This window comes from Bidens hawaiensis, unplaced genomic scaffold, assembly GCF_021521415.1.
Source record: "Bidens hawaiensis isolate Kalapana, Puna unplaced genomic scaffold, B.hawaiensis_p1.1 tig00014899_1, whole genome shotgun sequence".
NCBI classification, from domain to species: Eukaryota; Viridiplantae; Streptophyta; class Magnoliopsida; order Asterales; family Asteraceae; genus Bidens; species Bidens hawaiensis.
Window position 1 is genome coordinate 305489 of NW_027492318.1, and position 22516 is coordinate 328004.

General features: G+C 35.2%; 1 protein-coding gene and 2 pseudogenes across 2 annotated transcripts; 2 read left to right on the top strand and 1 right to left on the bottom strand.

Moving 5' to 3' along the window:
* Positions 1 to 2057: 2057 nt before the first annotated feature.
* Positions 2058 to 3951, top strand: LOC143548020 (protein ORANGE, chloroplastic-like; annotated as a pseudogene). Its single transcript, XR_013137876.1, has 8 exons — positions 2058 to 2139; positions 2379 to 2485; positions 2545 to 2672; positions 2823 to 2909; positions 2994 to 3070; positions 3297 to 3424; positions 3516 to 3652; positions 3739 to 3951. The product of XR_013137876.1 is annotated as a protein ORANGE, chloroplastic-like (transcript).
* A 12733-nt stretch (positions 3952 to 16684) lies between these two features.
* On the bottom strand, positions 16685 to 19180 carry LOC143548000 (receptor-like protein EIX2). Its single transcript, XM_077039278.1, has one exon. It carries the CDS (start codon positions 19178 to 19180, stop codon positions 16685 to 16687), a length of 2496 nt encoding a protein of 831 aa, XP_076895393.1.
* Positions 19181 to 19785: 605 nt separating this feature from the next.
* LOC143548002 (protein ORANGE, chloroplastic-like) lies at positions 19786 to 21735 on the top strand (annotated as a pseudogene).
* The last annotated feature ends 781 nt before the right edge of the window (positions 21736 to 22516 follow it).

Consider the following 22516-nt stretch of genomic DNA (forward strand, 5'->3'; position numbering starts at 1 on the left):
GATCGTGAACATGCTGACTAGATGATAAAAAAAACCGGGACGACTAGATCATGATACAAAAACACCAGGACGACTAGATTATCATTTTAAAAAATGGTTTGTAAATGGTATTTTAACAACGTGATCTAGTTTGTTGTGATCTAGTCTACGTGTTCACGATCTAGTCGGCCCGACATAGACATAGATGCAGTCGTCGAGCCGACTGCTTTGTTGGCGCTTAGATTGTCTTCACGAATCGGTCGTCGCGTCAGCTTTATGAACACGTGTTCGTTTTTCATTGGCTCTACAAACTAGTTGCCTTGGATTATTAAAAAGCCGTCCCGCTTTTTACGTAATGGACATTTTGGGAATTCTTTGTAAAAGATGGACAAATTATTTTCTAAAATGGTTATTATTATGGGAATTTCGCCTTTTTTTATAACATATTAATGAGGTACATTTAAATTTCTATGAAAAACTATTTGCTGCTTTTTGAACGGCCAAAATATTCCCAACTACACCTTGCTGCGGTTCGAATGCCGCCGTTTATGTTAGTTGACTTGTAATTGTTGCCATTACATCGGTATAACTTCATTCATAGCAAACACAGTAGTAACGGAAGTTTATATTCTAATGAATTACAAGATATTACCGCATCTTAGTTGCTATTTAATTCATTTAATACCGTTGAACTAAGTTGTTACTGCGCGTCAAAGTTCCTATCAATATTTAGTCTAGGTCACTACCCAACTTCAAAGTAGTTGCAATGCTGCCATTGCACAAGGTAGCTACTGATATTTAGTAACCAAGTTGTTGCCGAGCGGTAACAACTTGCTAGTTAAGTATAGTAACTTTTGAAGATCATTTTCCATGCTGCTTCAATCACACATGAATACATGATATGATGTATTGTTAATGAAGCATCTTTAAGGGGTGTCGTCCCCAGGACCCCACAAGGGGTCAACTCCTAGCCATGTTGATACCTGAACTAGCCTTTAGGCGGTACTTCCAGGAACTCTGCTATAGTACGTCACTTGTATGATATCTTCCTCTCTGAGCATGAGCTCTCTAGAATGCAAGTATATCACATTATAAGCTTTAAAATAATAAGGTATAATGAGAACCTTAATTAACTGATCTACCTACATTTTGCTTTAACGGTGTTTTGACTTCAGGGTAAATCATTAGGCCTACCAATCAACAATATTAGTTTAAAGCTCCAAAGATTCAAACACGGGAACTCATGGGAAATCCCTAAAGGAAAACCATCCGACCACCAGATCAAAATCCTAACGGCAATTCATATACCTACATAACATAGTAACAACACAATTCTCTTCAAACATATCTATCTTTGATTGATTGATTTTTAAGAATCTAATCTTAAGCTATTGATTACCCAATTCGATTGTTTGGTTTCTTTTAAGTTAAGGAATATTGGTTTTAAATAATCCCAACTATGGCCTATTGGTAAATATCAGTCCCAACTTTACACTTGCCTGTTGACCGTCCCAACTATTGATGCATTTGTTTTTAACGGGCCGCGACTAACGGATGTTAACTCCGTTAGTGATTTGCTGACGTGGACCTTCTTCTCCGGCCGGAAACTTGCCGGAAACCTGCAACTCGCCTCCATTCTCCCTAATATCGTTGGTTCAAAATGACCTGAGCCTAGCTGGTTCATTTCTGTAACCAATCCGATCTCGACCCAAGCTCGGCTCAGGTCATGGCTTGGCTCGTTGACTCGATCTTAGGCTCATTTAACTTCCACTTAACAAAATAATAAATAAAAAGAAATAACACCCACACACTTGTCACCAAACAACCTAATAAAGATCCGGTAACCTTCATAACTTGCTCCTCCCTCACGATTCTTATTTACTCTATAATCCACCATTAAACACACACACTAACTATTATTATTATTATTATTAAATTCAATTCAATTAAACACATAAGCAGTAAATTAACCTGAGGAAGATGATATGTTCGGGTCGAATACTCGATGCTTCGTATCCGTTACCGCCTCCGTAATCAGTTTAGCTATTTGAAATCGGCTTCCAGATGGTGGTTGATGACGTCATCGTCGGATCCGGATGCGTCTATGTATGCGTCTGCTGCTTCGATTGATGCTGATTCAGCGGCTAAAAACGCGGCAGGGTAATTAATTGTTGAGTTTTGAATTAGTAGTAGTTTATATATATTTGCTGTTGTTGTTGTTGGCTTGTTGATCGAATTCGTTAATTTGTTAGTAGTTTGTTTGCTGTTGTTGTTGGTTTGTTGATTGAATTCATTAGTTCAGGACGTCACAGATGTAACTGTGGAAGTTGTTTGTGTATACTGTGATTTGAATAGTTGTGATTGACTGATTGGTAATATGAAGCAATTTATTGGTACAGGTTTTGTATAATTGAAGGACCTGAAACAGTTCAGGACTTTGATAAAATGGATATACAGGAAATTCAGGATAATATTCGGAGTCGGCGGAATAAGATATTGTACTTGCTCTGTAATAATCACCTCCTTTTATCAAAGTCATTGTTTATAAGTACTGTCTAATGTCATACATTTCTTAGGTCCGTCGGCTAAGGATACAACAGAGAATAAAAAGTGCCGAACTTGGAATTGTAAATGACGAACAAGAGAACGAGCTTCCAAATTTTCCTTCATTCATCCCCTTCTTGCCTCCACTGGTATTTAACTTTCTCTTATTTCGTTGGTTTTTCTTTAGCAAGTTAATTGACTCGGAGAATTATAGGAAGCTCTGTTACTGATGTGTTCTTTGTTTTTCTTTCTTTCTTATGTTCATAGTGTGTAACTAAGATATAACCTATGTTTTGCAGTCTTCAGCAAATCTCAAACAATACTATGCCACATGTTTTTCTCTTATTTCTGGAATTATTATTTTTGGAGGTCTCCTTGCACCTACTGTACGTTCTATTCTTATATTTAAAAATAAATGTGTGCTTGTTGTAGCTTCTTAACCTTACTTGTGTTACGAAATCTGATCCCAGTTGGAACTGAAATTGGGAATAGGAGGGACATCATACACGGATTTTATTTCGAGCATGCATCTTCCAATGCAGCTGAGGTATGCATAAGCAAAAGTCTGATTTTCAACAGAACTCAATATCTTGGTCCCTTGGTTGTATTAAGTGAACATTGGATCAGTAGTGATAAATTTAACTTATGAAGATGGAAATGAAAAATCTATGACATGATCCTAATATGTTAAACTTCTTCAATGCTCATCAAACTGGTTGGTACATAGCTTCTCTTTTGGGCTCATTATGGTTATCTTTGGTGCATAAATTTAGTGATGTTGATCCCATAGTGGCATCCTTCTCTGGAGGAGCCGTTGGCGTGATCTCAGCCTTGATGGTGGTTGAAATAAACAATGTAAAACAGCAGGAGCATAAGAGATGCAAGTATTGTTTAGGAACAGGTAACCGTGTTATATTGTTATCACTGAATTTCAAATATATTTTTTTCGGGTAACCGAGAGAAGGTAATTATCATTTAATAATCTTATGCAGGGTATCTAGCTTGTGCTCGATGTGCTAGCACAGGGGCCATTGTACTTATTGACCCAGTTGCATCTTCTAATGTCGGAAATCAACATCTGTCACCACCTAAAACTGAAAGATGTTCTAACTGCTCCGGTGCAGGAAAAGTAAGTGTTTGTACGAATGCCAAATTAGTTTGCAACTGTGCTTATTTTGTTTCAAGATTTGTAATGTCTAAATTTGGAATTTGCAGGTTATGTGCCCAACATGTCTTTGTACAGGAATGGCTATGGCAAGTGAGCATGATCCACGCATCGACCCCTTTGATTAGTAAAGTATATGTAGGTTGATACTTCACCTCTTAATTGTGCTTGTAATATAGAGATCCAACCACATCAAAATCTTTATGGTCAGTTCTTGTACGGTACAACCTGTCAATGACTATGAATACAATCCTGCATGAGCTTATATAATATTCCATAACTGCATGTTTTGTTATTCTATAACATGTTAGAAATTCAAATCCTATTATTGTAGATGAATTCTTTCAGATTTAAGTAATTGCATGTTCTCTGTGTTTTAAAAAGTTCAAGCACGTCGGCAAGGCTACAGCTAAGTGTATGCGTAAACGCTTAGCAACAGCCCACTTGTGATGTGCTTTCGTTACCAGGTCATGCAAATACCTGATGAGTGACTAATTGATTACTCAAATGGCCGACTTACATTTTCGACATCTTTTCTATAGCAAAATATTCATTTTATAAAAGAAAAACATCTTTTTTTTTCTCTAATTTGTATAACGTCAGCACACATTTTGGAGAACATCAAGTTAACAATTCCAGAACATAATATCAAACAATTTAAAATAGGTTTAGTTTTTGTATAACAATAATTTAAAATATCATTACTGTAAATGAAAAATGTAAGTAATTCTATTGTGAAATATTTGAAGACTGGCAATTTAGAACTGCTTACTATAAAAAATCGCTGCACATCAATATAAACTTAGGGGAAAAAAATATGAAACAAACAAAAACTGAACATAAAATTCACTTATGAAAGATTTAAGTCTGTAACTTTATTATAAATCACTTATGAAAGATGTTACACTAGTACTTAACTACTTATGAATGGCATCACAAACCATATACTTAAATTCTCTCAAGAAACCAAAATACGCAAAATGGGGGAGTACGAGAGAGGATGCGTGTGGTGGAATGGTTCATACCATTATCCACTTATCTGGGTCATGGGTGATCATACAAGAAAAAACTAAAGTTGTAACTTTATTTCAAATACAATATGTTGACACTTGCAGCCCTAATTCTTACCATCAACTTCTCAAATCTTTTTACCAACTTCAAAACAGCTTCACCTTGACGATGATTAAACATATTGAACTCTTCTTTTAACAGGGCCTTTTTGTTTTCCCTGATTTCGGCATTGCCCTCAACCTTTTTAACAAGTGCTTCCCACAGACCCTTGGCACTTGTGTGTTCACGAAGAGTTTCAAAGATTTCGTTCGAAAGACAGACAGTCAATATGAGATAGGCCTTCTTATCTTGTGCCAACAGGTCCTGTCTGCTTGATCATAGTTTTCTGGAGCCTTAAGTTGTTCCCCAGCTTCAGTGCGAGTCACGGAAACATGGGGACCTTGTTCAAAACATCTCATTAAATCAGTCTCAGTCAATGAGATATAATTCATAAATCTCCATTTGAAATCTGCGAAGTTATCGTCCAAGGTCATATGTTTTGGAGGCTTTGTAGGTGTTCCTACTTGGTTTTCCAACAGCAAATAACCCTTCAACAGCTCTGAATCAGTGCTAGCCATGGTCTGAGCAGTTACAAGCCTTCAACAAAGCTTAATCTTCAAAACAGTCAACTTTTTCGCACAAAACAGCTTCAAGCGAAGCGAAACGGATCCAAGGGAAGCGAAACGGATGTAAGCGAAGCGAAACGAATCCAAGCGAAGCGAAACGGATGCAAGCTTCTAGAAGAGATCTTCCTCGGGATCTGTTTTCACCTAACCTTATCTATACTAGGTCAAGAGGGTGTTGCACAAACTTTTATGCCATGAGAAGCGAAATTGTTCCTTATCAATTTTGACCAACTTTTTGAACTCGTAACCCAAGCTTTAGCACTTTTTAACCCAAAACTTCTTAGATCTAGACTTGATATTTTTACCAAGAACACTTTCTAAGACATTTTTATGAAGATTTTGCCCAATTCTTTTTGTATTTTTTATTTTTCTTGTTTTTGTTGTTTTTGAAGTTTTTTTGTCAAGAATACTTGAACACTTGTTTTCTTCTTCTCAAGATCAAAACCCAAGGTTGTGATCCAAAAACCCTCAACTAGTGAGGCCAAACTCTGATACCAATTGTAGGTCCCTGTTCGGGTGGATCTAACAACGTCTTTGGATCAACCTAACTTAGTGCTAGCGGAAATCACACTAAGCAACCAAGAGGTCTCGGATCTTGAGTTTATGTTCAGATAAAGAAGTTGAGTGAGAGACAAAGAGAGAGCGTAGAGAGAAAGAATGTTTGAGAGATAGATTTTTTTTTTTTGCCAAAAAGTTATGTTTCTCATGACATGCCCCCTATTTATAGGGTGGCATGCATGAGAAGCATGAGTTGTATTCATCAAGGCCCAATGGGCTTCTTTACAATGGACCGTGGCCCAGTACATACAAAATGACCAAACGGCCTCAAATACATAACCGAACCAATACAAAAGACTAAATCATACAAAACGGGACCTAACACCATTTGCAACAATCACCATTCTCCTCCAAGACCCAAGATGCAAGTCGACCTGCATCATCTATGAGCCCATGCTTGAACTGAAGAAGTGCTTGTCTTTCATCATCCATGCATAACATAGCTTTGGAATTTGTTGACAAACACAAACAAAATAAGGCCAGAAAAAGAAGTAAAAAAAGTAGGAAGAGGAAGAAGAGAAACGGGAAAATAAAAAACCAGCACTCATATTAAGTGATGATGATGAGAACAATAATAGTAACTTGTATTCTTTATTGATCACTGAACTCAAGTTCTGTAAAAGCAAGTACAATAAATAGACTGTGTCTCAAGTAGCATAAGTTGAAACAGTCAATGAACAAGTCAATATCAGTCATTTATATGCCAACTGCCAAATTTTATGTGGTTATAATCGTTTTTCCTTCTTTAAAAGTTAAAACTGTTGTAATTCAGAAAAGGAGAATTCCAAATGTTGCAAATATGCAGTTCGCTTTTCTTCTGATGCCGAAACTTGTATATATTAAAGAGGAATAAATCTACCAAACGATTAATCTTTTATTTAATAGAACTTGTGATTTACGATGTAAATATATCAAACATGCATTATAAAAAGACACAATGTTCCCATGCAGACACAACTTTACAACACATCCCTGTAAAGTAACTGTATATAAGCATATAACTGCCTAATAAGTAAAATAATTTATGTTTGTTAATATAAGAGCTCTTCATTAAATTTTAATTTTAGCAGTATTATATTATTGTTTAGGTTTTATTCTAGTGTGTTTGTTAAAAAAAATAAATAAAAGATTCAAAGCCCCTCAGGGCGTTAAACCATAAAGGGGCGTTATAGTTTGGGGCTTTAAAGCCCCCACTGTCCGCGTGACGTTGACGTGACACTATAGAGGGGCTTTAAAGCCCCCCACCATGGTGAATAGCCTAACTGAAACCTTCGTTTGAGATTATGGCCATTTTTCATTGTTAGTAGAGGTGCACAAATCGGGTTTTTCAAAAACCTAGTTTCGGGTATGAAACCGGGTTCAGGTATCATCGGGTATTAGAAAATCGGGTATTGGTAATATCCGGGTCCGGTCCAGGTATTGTCTCTAAAAAACCATACCCTATGCATCGGGTTCGGGTCAGGTATAGAACCGGGTATTCTAAAACCGGGTATTTGAATACCATATTTTCGGGTATTAAAAAACCCTATTTTTGGGATTTTTTTGGGGTTTTATTCGGGTTTTTTCGGGTATAGATTGGATTTCTTTTAAGGGGTTACAATTTTTAGTGGTATATTTGGGTATTTTTCTAGGTATTTTTCGGGTAATTTCGGGTATAGATCGGGTATTTAAAAAACCTGGATTCGGGTTTTTGAAAAACCCGGTTCCGGGTACGGGTTTTGGTACTAAAATGCATACCCTATCCGTACCTTACGGGTAGGGTCGGGTACGGATTCGGGTATTAAAAACCCGGGTATTAAGAAAACCGGTTTCAAGTAATTTTTTTGGGGTCCTGTTCTAGGTTTGGGTTTTTTGTACCTCTAATTGTTAGGTGTATAAAAGTTGAAGATGATGTAATGATTTTGACGTACACTCATCAAACTCCTATATGCAAATATACGTTTCTTAAAAGTGTAATTACATATATGATTTTCCCAATCGAATATGCAAATATACGTTTCTTACTTGTTTTGTAGGGGGGCGTTATGCATGCGAGCCCCACTACGCCCCTGCCGCCCGATGCAAACACAGTGTCATGCCAGCTTGACAGTTATAGGAGCCCAAGCTCTAGCTTGAGACCCTAATACTTAGGCCTCTAAAAAAAAGTTTATATATTAATACTATGTTTTTTTAACGGTTGTTTACAATTATATTAAGTAAATAAATAATAATAATAATAATAATAATATTAAGGAAAATTGAAAATAAATAATCCCACCTTTTGTGTATTGACCAATAATAATCCCACCTTTAAAAATCACTAACAATGGTCCCACCTTTTAACTATTTTTGTCTCACTGGTCCTCCGTTAAAAAATACTTAACGTCATTTTAACTATTGAATAAACGTTCGAAATAAGTTTTACATCGATCGACTCGTATCGTTCTTCCGATCAAAAGCCCTAAAACATCGGTTTGAAACTAGGGAAAAACATAACGACGTTAAGTATTTTTTAACGGAGGACCAGTGAGACAAAAATAGTTAAAAGGTGGGACCATTGCTAGTGATTTTTAAAAGTGAGATTATTATCGGCCAATAAAGAAAAGGTGGGATTATTTATTTCCAATTTTCCAAATAATAATAATAGCATGTTATCTACTCTAGTGGTAGGAAGACTTGGATTTTCAGGTGAAGAACCAAGTTCGATCTCTACTTGTATAACTTTGGGTGGATGGTAATGAAAGGTTTGAGCTAGGTCTTGCGAAGTTGTCAGTTCGGATCTTGAGCCCACCTAGGTATTTGTCCAACCGTGTGTTACGCTATTGTTACGCCAGAGTTTGGCTTTTGTGGCAACCGACCGCATGGTTTCTCGGGGAACGTCCAATCCAAACTCTAAAGTTAGTGTGAGCCCAGTTAAGACAATATAGTCTGGCCAGAGTGGGGCAATGGGTTCTCCAAACATGAGAGTATGGTGGTCGGTCTAAACACAAAAAAGAAAATTATCGTTCTAAAAAATCTTTTTTTCCTTGACATCCGTACCATTACAATTGGCAAATCATGTGGCTGGTCTTTGATTGCCAAGTGTTGGCATTGCAATTCTAGCATTCTGCTTAATATTAGGTTAGTACTTTGCTTCAATCTTTTATTGCTTAAGTTAGTCCATCTGTGGACTGAATTATTTTTTAGGCTTTGGGTAATAAAGTGATTACTTGTATTATATTCTTGATTTGTTGATTGATAATTGATTTAGATATAATCATTCTTATGATATCAATTCGAATTCGAAAGTACGAATAATGTCATTCAAAGAGACAAAATAATAACTAAAACGTGATGCTTTAATAAATAATTAGTTAAAAAAGCCTCAATATTTAAGTTAGCTTTAAGTCTTCAAAAATATTGAACCGGTCATACTACCCTAGGGTGTTATTTGGGGCAACTAACAAAATATGTATGTTATTTATATATAATTTAAATTATAAGACTTAATTAATTATTGGGTAATGGTTGCAATGAATGGTTATACCATATATTACACCATTTTTTGCCAAACCCCCTTGCTGACGTAGCGGACATGTGTCGCATAGCACGCCAAAGGAGGGGTTATGATTAAACATAGTCTAATCATTACAAGAGAAAACTTGCCTAACACTAACCACAAATAGTCAAAATTGTACCCGTCAAAACCCTATATTTAAACTCTATGTCAGTATATGTTGACTTATATAGCTCTATTAATATACTATTCAGATTTATATTTGTATATTTGTTATCAGTATTAAAGTTAAAATATTAGTTAATCTATTCATTTTATAATTTTATTGATTGTAGGCTTACGAGATGACCGCCTGTTTAAGTTCAAACCCAATTGTTTCTCTTTCTCTTTCAACAATAGCTTTTATTTGTCCTTATTAAACTTTGAAAACTCAAGTATACAGATGAAACAAAATCTCAAAATCTCCAACTCAACTTTCAAGACATGTTAGAAAATCAATATGTGCGGATACAAATTGAATTATTCCATGAAAAAAACAGGTGGAGCATCATGCAAATACTGTCAAACTCGAATGCTCAATTATTGTTTGATCCAAAAATTTCACTGTCTAATAATGCTATATATTACAATTGAGAACCACACATAAGTCAATTAAACTCAAAAGAGTCCATATATGTTAAGTTGCATGACAAGTTAGGAAAGCAATTGAAGTTAACATAACAAAAATATTGGGTTCACGAAGAAACTAAACAAATTGAAAGCCAAGTCAAGTCAAGGTAATCGTCTTTTTGTGATCATTTGTCAGCAATCAAACATACCCAGAGATACGAACATGTAACTTTTGTAATTTTCAAAACAACCTCCCATTGGATTTCTTTTTTCTTAAAACAAAAGATGCTTGAAGTATCATAAAAAAAGAACTTTCTTTTTTATAAATCAAATTACCGAGAAGCCCTTATTTCATTTTTTTGGGTGGATTTGTGTATGTTTTAGCCCAACTTTCATAAAGTTGTGTAGGCCCATACAGTTGATCCATGTAACTTGGGCTCTGGTCCACTCAACTCAGATGTTCAAAAGCTCACCTTTGTATGCCTGATAATAAGATAATGTTTGGTAAGAGATTATGGAAGAACGAATGAGTCATCCAAGGATAATGAACTAAAACATGTTTGGTTGCTAAATGTAAAAGAATAATCAATTACTTATGGAATCACATTCCTTCTAAAAACCTCAAATCCATTCCTCCCTTAACCCATGTTTTTTTTCCGTTCTTTCCTAGACGATATAGTTTTTTCCATCCTTGTCCTTCTTCATTATCTTTCCCAATCTCGTAATTCCAATTAACTAGACATATTGTTTTCAATTTAATTGTTACTCTTTAACAAGTTAAACTAAATGCTATGCAATTCTGAATTTTTGTTGAAACTTGATTATTATTTTGTCGAACAGTATTATGTTTGAAATTTTTTTTGTATAGTTAATTATGTGAATCTATTATTTATTTTTAAAGCGTTTGAATGATTTTTACTCTATATTAGTAAAAATTATGTTATTATTTAAAATATAACTTTATAATTTTTAATTGGGTAATATTGTGAAAATTGTAAAATTTAATTAATTTTTTAGGTTAGGTATTTTTGTCATTTTTAATGAATTATTCCACTCCTTTGTCTTTTCCTCTTACCAAACAATACAAAATAATAGTTTATTTCCTTTACATCGGGTAACCAAACATGAAAATGTAATGGTAGTGATCCGTTTCATTCATTCGTCCTTTCCATTCATTCATTCAATCTATTACCTTATAACAAACAGACCCTAAAGGATATCCAAATAAACCTAGGATTGAGATCAAATAAAAAGTTTGATTTTTCTAAGAAGGATAGGAAGGCATTTAGTTTTTCTTCTTAATCTCAAAAACCGACTTAATATAATCTCTTACAACCCAATTAATTTAATCTTTAAACCCACTTACGTTGTGTTTAAAACTGGGGGTTTCTTTGTGTGTTTTCTCTCACCTTGTAACACCCGTTAATTCCCGGTTCAAAGATTTAAAGCTTGTAGAGTATGTATAATTCTCGGGAATTAACCGACGTTTCTCAGAAGCCTTTACGTCATCCTGGTATGTTTAATCGTTTAACTTTTCTTCCAAGATGCCATATACTTCAATTTGGAGGGGCTAGAACGAAACTTATTATTTTATATCATTAAAAAAAAAAGAAAACCCTAACCCCACTCTTGCTGTCCGATCGGCGCAACTCAACCCCCCTGCGATTTTTCTTTTTTCGGCCAAGTCGTGAGCGTAAAACATCAATTAAAGGTTAGTACTACGATTCCCCAAGTCTTTTACACCATAATTGGTTGTTATAACACGTGTATTGATCGATTAATGGCTTGTTGTAGGCTAACCGGGTGGCTGTCCAATTGAGCTTTTCCAGGACTGTTTTGAGTGAGGTTTTTGCACCAAAATCCTCCTAGGTATGTGTAGTATATCATACTTAAAAACCATATTCATTGGGGTTCGTTAGATTGGTCAACTAGTTATCGTTTGAAAGATTGTGTTCGGTTGACTAGAATTGTAGTTTGGTGCGTTTAACGCGAGGGTTGAAGTGATTAACGATCAATTCAGCTCGGGGACACTTGGTTTGATGTACGGGTTGTTGAAAAATTATTTTTATAAGTTATGGGGCTGAATTAGTTGTCGGTTACTCCAACGGGTCGGTATAACGCGCAATTGCGTTTATTAAGTAGTTGGTGCGTTGTACTTGCGAATTACCGACCCATTTGACTCGTGTAGCGTTGTGTGGACTTGTTGGCTGTGATTTTATCATGTTGGGTCCACACGGGGCTGAGTTGGATGTTAATGGCCTAAACGACTCTTAAACGCGCGTATTAGTATCACCTAGTGCTTCCGAGGGTAATTTGGGAATTCTTTATTTCCGGGAGTGTCTAAGGGTCGTTTAGGTGAATGTGAGGCCTTGGGGGCTGTTGTGATTTAGTTTGATGAGGTCGAGGCATTAGGTGACCCGAACCACGTTAGAACGTCTCGTAGGATAAACGAGTCATCTTGATGTCGTTAGTATTGATTGAATGTAAACCGGTAGGTGTTTGAATCTTGGGATTACTTAGGGATTCTCTAGCTCGTGGTGAATCCGTGTCTCGTGTCAAGTGATTTCATGATGCCCCTTTTAACTCTTTTAAGTTTTGGGCTAGCATGCACACCTAAACGATTTTTCTTGATGAAACGTTTAAACTATTTTATATAGGCTTGCAAGTATATAGTTGGCCTTGGGATGTTATAGTATGTGTGTATATATATATTATTGTATGGCCAATATTTGGTGATGTTGTAGTCGTTATCGACTACGGATGTTACGTATGCCTACTTTGTGTTTGCATACGTTGATGAGATGTTACGTGTTTGGGTTGTACGTTTGCTCGACCCTGATGTTATTATTTGGATGTTATATATATATATATTTATATAGGGATGCACTTATAATGATGTTTATTTATATGTATGTATATACATGTAGATATAAGGATGATTATGTATTGAAGATGATGGCTTAACTAATGTACTCCTTTTACTTTTAAACTCTTGGAATGACTATTATGAGTATTATTTATTGATGTTATTTAATAAAACTTGAACTCACTCAGCTCAAGCTGACTTTGTGTGCATGTTAGTGTGAGTTTCAGGTTAGGAGGAGGATGCCTTATCGCTTGGACGTGCACGAAGCTACTTGGACAGTGAAGGGCATACGTGGATGGAAGATATAATTATTGAACATTTTATTTTAAAAAGTTTTATAAATCATATTTAAATTTGTTTTGGGCATAATAGCCGGGTTTTTGGGAACTTATTTTATTATTTATGTTTTCCGCTGAATTATACTCTGAATTGGTTATTTTAATGAAATGAATTATTTTCAAGTTTAAATATTTTTATAAGTGTTTTGTATGAATATCAATTGTGGGGTTCCCGGGGTTCGGGGCCTTACACACCGTCTTTTTGCGTTGGCTAGACCTGGCACAGGTCTTAGGATCTTGTATCTCCGACACCATCTCTTCTTCATCTTGTTCGAAACCGGCTATCGTGCTCTTGGAAACCGGCCATCATGCTCGGATTTTGGAAACTGGCCATCGTGTTCGGTGCTGGAAAACCGAAACCTAGCAGTTGCATGCATGCCATCATGCTCGAGTTGTAATTAAGACCGACGAGGCACGGATATCGAGGGGTCGGTTTGGTGGTGTTCGGTTGTGGATTATTTGGGTCCAGATTATTTGGGTCGGGTTGTCAAGAGAATTGACTGAAACCAAGTACATAATTGTTTAGCAGATTCATATTTATGGGTAAAAAATGAAGGTGGAAGAGAAATTGAAAGATGATGAATATTGTGAAGTTGGTATTTATATTTATAAAAAAATGTTTTTTTTAATTTGACCGTTGCCAATAGCCCAATATCTCAAACTCGAACCATACCAACGTTTTGTACAAAGAACCGGTTCCAAACTACCAACCCGAAACAAAGGGGAGGGGGGTGTTCCAAAATGCCAACAAATATTTGCAGAGTACAGATGGTCTTAATTTGGAGAATTCGATTGGTATTATGTTATGTATTTAACTATATATGTTATTCTTAATTTGGAGAATTCGATTGGTATTATGTTATGTATTTAACTATATATGTTATACGTAAAAACCAATTTTGTAGTGTTATATATAATCTATCTTTAATACTTTGATAAAATAAATCACTTTTATTATGTTGAATATAGTAATAACATGGTATTTTAAAAGATAACTTTTGAATAATATTTAATTAATTGCTTTCTTACGTTTATTAATTTAACCTACAAGATGTCAAAGTAGCTCACGATTAGCCAATGAACTGACACATTGCGCTCTTTGTTATCCGAATGTCCATCTACTTGTTACATTGCTACACCAGCGTAACTAAAGCCTTCGTTAGATCATGGATACCCTTCAAACTCCTTTATGGATAAATGTAAACAATGTGATGTCGGTGATCATGTCATACGAAAATTTTGTTAAGTTACCTTTTTTTTAATTGAAAAGGGCTTTTCTAAGGACATTCCCCCCTATATGCCCCGTATAATCCTATACAGATTCCGATACGTCTCGCATATGACTATACAGAGGACTATGTGTGGGCCTATATACGGGACGCATAGGAGATGTGCCTAGTAGAACCCATTAAAAATCCTAATAATTATAAAAGAAAACTTACATAGCACTAATCACAAATCATCACATGTGCCCAAAACCCTATATTTAAACTCTATGTTGGTATATGATAACTTATTATACGTCTATTAATGTTTTTTTTTTCCAATTTATGTTTGTTATATGTTAATTTATTGTACGTCTATTAACGGTTTTTTTTCTAATTTATGTTTATTATATGTATTAAGGTTATAAAATTCAAACTTAATTGTTTAATTTATTGTACGTCTATTAATCTTTTATTTATAAAATTCAAACTCAATTATTGATTATAGGCTTACAAGTTGATTGAGTGTTTAAATTCAAACTTAATTGTTTATCTTTCAACATTAGCTTTCATTTTCTTTAACGACCATATTTAAACTCTGAAAAATCAATTAGCTAGTAAACGGATAAAACAAACTCTTCAAATCAACTTTCACGAAACGCTAGAAAATCAATTTATGTGGATACAAAATAGGATCATATATTCCGTGAAAAAAACTCATAAGAGTCCGTATATCTTAACTTGCATGACAAGTTGAAAAACAATTGATGTTAACACAATATGTGGTTCATAAACATTTGAACAAATTAAACAAATTTAATGCCAAGTCAAGTCAATGCCATCGACTTGCCGTGCAAATTTTTTTTTCATGATAATCTTATGGTCAATGTTATAATTTGCTAAACAAATTCTTTTAAATACGACATTCCGACATCAAAACGACTGGCAAATAAAAAAAAAGAAACTGAGGAGAGGAATAAATATGTCAAAATACAATTTTTTTATATAAAGGACGTATTGATATAATATTTAATAAAAGAGATATCATTAGAGGCGGGAAATGAGGTCATTTATCCACCAATCAAGCAACATAAAATGGTACGTTTCAAGGAGTTTAAAAAAAATCTCTTGTTAATTTTTTTTTAAATATACACTCTTTAAGTTTATTATGCGTTTTGAGTTTTGATCTAATTTTGAATTGTTGTGATTACTAATATTATTCTTATGAAGTCATTTTAGGCATTTAAATGGACCCAGTGTTTAGTAAACTGTTTGTTATCTCTTTAGTGGGAAGTTTGTTTATTTAACAGATGAAACGAACAGAACATTTGTGTTCGGTTAGTTATACGGAACGGACATGAACACATGTTTTGTTCGTTCGTGAATGTTTCATTTGTTTACATATTAATAGATAATAAATATGCAAGTTTTACTTAATAAATGTGGCAGGTTAATTAATTGTTGTTTTATGTAATATGAATTGGGAGTTTTTTCAAAATTGAATGCATTTAGTTGTTGATTTGATAGTTTATTTGCTGTTGCGGTTAGGGGTGTGCAGGTTTCGGTTGTTAGGGTAAACCGAAGCTGAAATCGAAGTCATCGGTTAATCTATTTTATTAATCAATCAGTTTTCGGTTGCTTGGTTCTGTCTATTGGGTTAAGTTTTTGCTTAAAAATACATGAAATGGAGATCTAAAAACTAGAAATGTATGCAAACATGGATGGTTTGGTTCGGTTAATTTCGGTTAATCGTGGGGTACAAAAAAGGATAATCGGGTTTTCAGTTAATTTTGGTTCGTTTTGGTTATTACCGTAAACCGATACTGAAATCGAAGTCATCGGTTAATCTATTTTTAGTAATCAATCGGTTACATTTTCGACATCTTTTTTATAGCAAAATATTCATTTTATAAAAGAAAAACATCTTTTTTTTTCTCTAATTTGTATAACGTCAGCACACATTTTGGAGAACATCAAGTTAACAATTCCAGAACATAATATCAAACAATTTAAAACAGGTTTAGTTTTTGTATAACAATAATTTAAAATATCATTACTGTACATGAAAAATGTAAGTAATTCTATTGTGAAATATTTGAAGACTGGCAATTTAGAACTGCTTACTATAAAAAATCGCTGCACATCAATATAAACTTAGGGGAAAAAAATATGAAACAAACAAAAACTGAACATAAAATTCACTTATGAAAGATTTAAGTCTGTAACTTTATTATAAATCACTTATGAAACATGTTACACTAGTACTTAACTACTTATGAATGGCATCACATATCATATACTTCAATTCTCTCAAGAAACCAAAATATTCAATTCTCCACCTGGTGCTAACAATCAAAGGAACTACAACCACCCAAAAACCAGCAATGAGCCCAAAAACACTGCTGGTAATTAGTCCCAAATCTGCTACGTGTGCTCCGCCTTTTTCCTCTTCATCTTCATCTTCATGGTGGGCATCTGGTACTGCAACTGCACAACTTTCAGGCAGCGGATCTCCACACAGTTTGTTGCCACAGAAGCTGGACTCGGTGAAACTCTGCAGTTGTGTGCCTGTTGGAACTCTTCCAGTAAAATTGTTGTAGGACACATTGAAGCTGCTCAAAAAATTCAAGCTTGATAAACTTACGGGAAGTTCACCAGAAAGCTGATTAAGAGACACATCAAATGATTCAAGTGATTTCATATCTCCAATGTTCTTCGGGATGCTCCCAGTCAGTTGATTTCTTGATAAGTTCAAAGACAGTAATGAATGAAGTGCCATTAGCTCACTTGGGATGTGCCCAGTTAAGTTGTTACTTGAAAGGTCCACAGTTAGCACAAGGCTGAGGATAGTGCTATATGTGTCTTCTCTTCCTTTCATTACTAATGAAGCACTACCAGATACATATTTATAACCAAAAGATATTGAGAAATAGCTATCATCTGAAATATATCCTTTTCCAGCAAGGATAGTGAAATTTTTGAAGCATCTTGGTATATTTCCAGATAGGTTATTATGAGCAAGGTCCAATATATGAATACGTGTAAGATAACAAAGCTCACGAGGTATAAATCTGCGAAAATTGTTTGATCTGAGATTGAGAATGCTCAAAAACGTGATTTTTGTTCCCAGCCATGTTGGAATTCTGCCAACAAATTTGTTTCCAGCAAGTTGAAGGATCCATAATTCTGTCAAGTTCTTCAATGAAGATGGCAATCTTCCAGAAAGCTTGTTGTTACACATGTTCAATGAAGATAATGAATATAAAGATCCCATAGTTCTTGGAATCCCACCTGATAGATTGTTGTTCTCCAAGCTTAAGAATTCCAACCCCTCGTACCTCTCCCAGCACTGATTAGGAATGCCACCTGATAGATGATTATTTGCAAGATTAAGAGCTCCGAGCTGCTTTCCACCATCAGAGCATATCAATTTATGTAACATTCCCTCAAATGAATTATATGATAAATCCAACATATACATCAAAGAACTATTTGAGAGTTCTGGTAACTGTCCAATAAACTTGTTATGACTCAAGTCGAGTATAAACAGTGTACCAGGGATGCCAAGCAACCTTCCTTGAATATGATTTTGTGACATATCTAGAAATTTTAGATTGGGGAATGATCCCCAAAATGAAAGAGGCATGGTTGATGATATATTGGTGTTACTTATCTCTAACTCTCTTAAATCGCTCTGTTGTAATAGCCACAATGGAAATTGAGGCCCTATATCCCAAGAATTTAAAAACAATCTTTCCAGTCGGAAATGGGGATTCCAATTTTCTAGGTGCGGTCTGAGGATCAAGTTATTGCCACTTCCGTCTAGGACTTTCAAATTGTTTAGATTGGAGAAGAGAGCATCTGTCACAACACCCATCAACAAATTATTGGAAATATCTAAATGTACCAAATTTGAAAGTAGACCGAGACTATCTGGAAGGGTGCCATTCAGTCGGTTATTCGAAACACTTAATTCCTTCAACGAAGATAATCCTCCAACTGAGAACGGAATTTGACCAGAAATAAGATTCTCATCAAGAACTAAATACTTCAGATTTATCAATTGTCCAAGTTGATATGGTAGATGACTAGAAAGTCCGGAGTTCCGGATGAATAATGACTCCACGATAGGTGATTTGCACTCAAAAAAACTTTCTAGAAGGAATGTTAAACTAATATTACCAAAATTGTTACCTGACAAATAAATCTCTCTCAAATTACAAAGGTTACCCAATGATTTAGGTATTGCCCTTGTAAGTTGATTACTTGACAGGTGAAGGCTTTGAAGAGATGTGAGGTTGTGAAGGGAATCAAGAGCCAAACTGGAGACACCACAGTCACTAATATCTAATGATACGAGATTACTATCAGACAGCCCTTTTAATACAAACGAAGAATTCATGAAACTGCTCCCACGCACATGAAGCAACCTGAGAGAAGTCATGTTAAGGAAGCCCTCACTACTACTAGGAATAGGTCCGTGAAAATCACACCAACTTAAATCTAATGAAACTAGACTAGTCAAACTGAAAATCCATTGTGGCACTAAACTGTTACTGAAATCGTTACTAGAAAGGTCAAGCACGGAAAGGGATGTAAGATTAAGACTAGTTATATGCATGAGTTTACAATAAGACAAATGAAGTTCAACCAAAGAAGGAAGGGTGTTGATAACCTGAAACCAATCAATTGCTTTGCTAAGGTTTAGGCCACTCATATCCAGATGATTCAAGAAACGAAGACCCGACAACCATTGCATATTCATCATGCTAATTGGTTCACCACTTTCATAAAAGCTTTCATAAAAGCTTCCAAGACCGAGGGTGCGCAATTCCGACAGATTCCCCAGCTGAGGTGGGACTGTTCCACCAAATCTAGAAAGTGAGAGGTTAAGATGACTCAGCGGCGAAGAACGCCACTGGGTAATTAATTGCTGAGTTTATATATTTGCTGCTGTTGTTGTTGGCTTGTTCATCCATTTTTCAGTTAATTTTGGTTCGTTTCGGTTAATCGAAGTCATCGGTTAATCCATTTTTGATAATCAATTGGTTTTCAGTTGCTTGGTTCTGTTTATTGGGTTAAGTTTTTGCTTAAAAATACATGAAATGGAGGTTTAAAAACTAGAAATGTATGCAAACATGGTTGGTTTGGTTTGGTTCATTTCGGTTAGCCGTGGGTACCAAAAAAAATGATAATCGATTTTTAAGTTATTAGGGTAAACCGAAACTGACATCAAAGTTGTCGGTTAATCTATTTCAATTAACTGATCGGTTTTCGTTAATTGGCTCGTTTTATTCGGTTAGTTTGTAGGTTTTTGGTTCGGTTAATAACCAAAACCAAACTTGGGTTAAGTTTTTGCTTAAAAAATACATGAAATGGAGGTATATAAACTAGAAATGTACGCAACCGTGGTTGGTTTGGTTCGGTTAATTTTGGTTAACTGTGGGTACAAAAAAATGATTATCGATTTTTCAGTTAATTTTGGTTCATTTTGGTTATTGCTCACACCCCACTTGTTAATTCATCACTTCAGAGATGTAATTATGGAACATTTTTTTTGCTCAATTGTTGTGATTACTGCTGCACAAGTTGGTTAACCGGTTTTTTGTTGTATCGGTTAGTAACCAAAGCAGCTATAGGTCAATGTGGTCAAGCTGGTTTGATCAATAACCGGTAAGGTTAATAACGGGTTTTTGTAAGTCAATAACCCTGACCTATGAAACCGAAACAGGTTAACTGCTTAATCGGTTAAAATAACGTTTTTTTTAATAAAAAAAGGTCAAAAGAATTTAACCCAACAAATGCCTATTTATACTAGTAGAGGGGTAAAATGGTAAATTAAAACCATTTTAGAACGGTTATATTGTTTTTTTTTCAGATGGATATAACCGGTTAACCAATTTTTAACCACTCTAAAAAACCAGTTGGATGCTCCAGAACTCGAAACCAATTTTTAACGGTCGGGTTGTATCGGTTTGAAACTTGCTTTTTGTCTTATTGGGTAATAACCAGAACTGGTTACAGTTCGTGAAACCGGTTTTTTTGTGCCCCACTAGTTGTGATTATTAATATGAAGTAATTTGTTGGTACAGGTTTTGTATAATCAAAGGACCGGAAACAGTTCAGGACTTTGATAAAATGGATAAACAGGAAATTCAGGATAATATCCCGAGTCGGCGGAATAAGATATTTTGCATATGGAGGAGGTGAGCAAGTTAATTGACTCTTCATGTTGGTGGCAGTATTATTTGTATCTTTTTTTGCGATATATATAACCTCGGTTTTGCAGTCTTAAACAAATCTCAAGCAATAAATCTGTACTTGTTTTAGCTTTTTAATCTTATTTGTATTGTGAAATCTGATCCCAGTTGGAGCTGAAATTGGGAATAGGAGGGACATCATATGCGGATTTTATTTCGAGCATGCATCTTCCAATGCAGCTGAGGTATACATAAGCAAAGTGTGACTTTCTCCTACTTTTACTTTCAATATACAGTGCTTGCTAATTTTATCAGAACACAGTATCTTGTTCTCTTGTTTGTTTTAATTAAGTGAACATTGGATCAGTAGTCATGCATATAACTTATCAGGATGGAAATGAGAAGTATATAACATGATACTAATATGCTAAGCTTCTTTGATGTTCATCAAATTAGTTGGCAATTAGCTTCTCTTTTGGGCTCATTATGGTTTTCTTTTGATGCATAAATTTAGTGATGTTGATCCCGTAGTGGCATCCTTCTTTGGAGGAGCAGTTGGCGTGATCTCAGCCTTGATGGTGGTTGAAATAAACAATGTAAAACAGCAGGAGCACAAAAGATGCAAGTATTGTTTAGGAACAGGTAACAATGTTTTAATGTTGTCATTGAATTTCAAATTTTGTTTTGGTAACCGAGAGAAGGTATTTATCATGTAATGTTATGTAGGGTATCTTGCATGTGCTCGATGTGCTAGTACAGGGGCCATTGTACTTATTGACCCAGTTGCATCTACAAATGTCGGGAATCAACATCTGTCACCACCTAAAACTGAAAGATGTTCAAACTGCTCGGGCGCAGGAAAAGTAAGTGTTTGTACGAATGCCAAATTAGATTGCAACTGCGCTTATTTTTTCAAGACTTGTAATGTCTAAATTTGGAATTTGAACATATCACAACATTCTTCAACACTTAGGAAACACTTACAAATGACATCACATATCATATACTTCAATTCTCTCAAGAAACCAAAATATTCAATTCTCCACCTGGTGCTGACAATCAAAGGAACTACAACCACCCAAAAACCAGCAATGAGCCCAAAAACTGTGCTGGTAATTAGTCCCAAATCTGCTACGTGTGCTCCGCCTTTTTCCTCTTCATCTTCATGGTGGGCATCTGGTACTGCAACTGCACAACTTTCAGGCAGCGGATCTCCACACTGTTTGTTGCCACAGAAGCTGGACTCGTTGAAACTCTGCAGTTGTGTGCTTGTTGGTACTCTTCCTGTAAATTTGTTGTAGGAGAAGCCGGCCCTGTCAAAAATAAGCTATTATTCATAATTTAACTTTATTATAATTTTTAATTGGGTAATATATATTTTGATAATTGTTAAATTTAATTTATTTTTTAGGTTGGGTATTTTTGTCATTTTTAATGATTATTCCATTCCTTTGTCTTTTTTCTCTTACCAAACAACACAAAACAATAGTTTATTTCATTTACATCGGGTAAACAAACGGACCCTAATGGATATCCAAACAAATCAAGGGTTGGGATGAAATAAAGGGTTTGATTTTCATAGGAAAGATAAGAAGGAGCGTGCTTAGTTCTACTCCTTAATCTCAAAAACTCACTTAATTTAATCTCTAAAACGAATTTAGCTTAATCTTTAAAACCCACTTACGTTGTGTTTAAAACCGGGGAGTTTCTTTGTGTGTTTTCTCTCACCGTCTTTTTTACGTTGGCTAGACCTGGCACGAGTCTTCGGATCTTGTGTCTTCGGCACTGTTTGTTCTTCATCTTGTTCGAAACCGGCCATGTTCAGTACTGAAAACCAGAACCAAGCAGTTGCATGCTTGGGTCGTAATTAACACCAACCGGATACAGATATTGAGGAGTCG

Coding starts and splice junctions, on each gene's coding strand:
- LOC143548000 (XM_077039278.1), bottom strand. CDS start 19,180: ATGAATATGCAATGGTTGTCGGGTCTTCGTTTCTTGAATCATCTGGAT.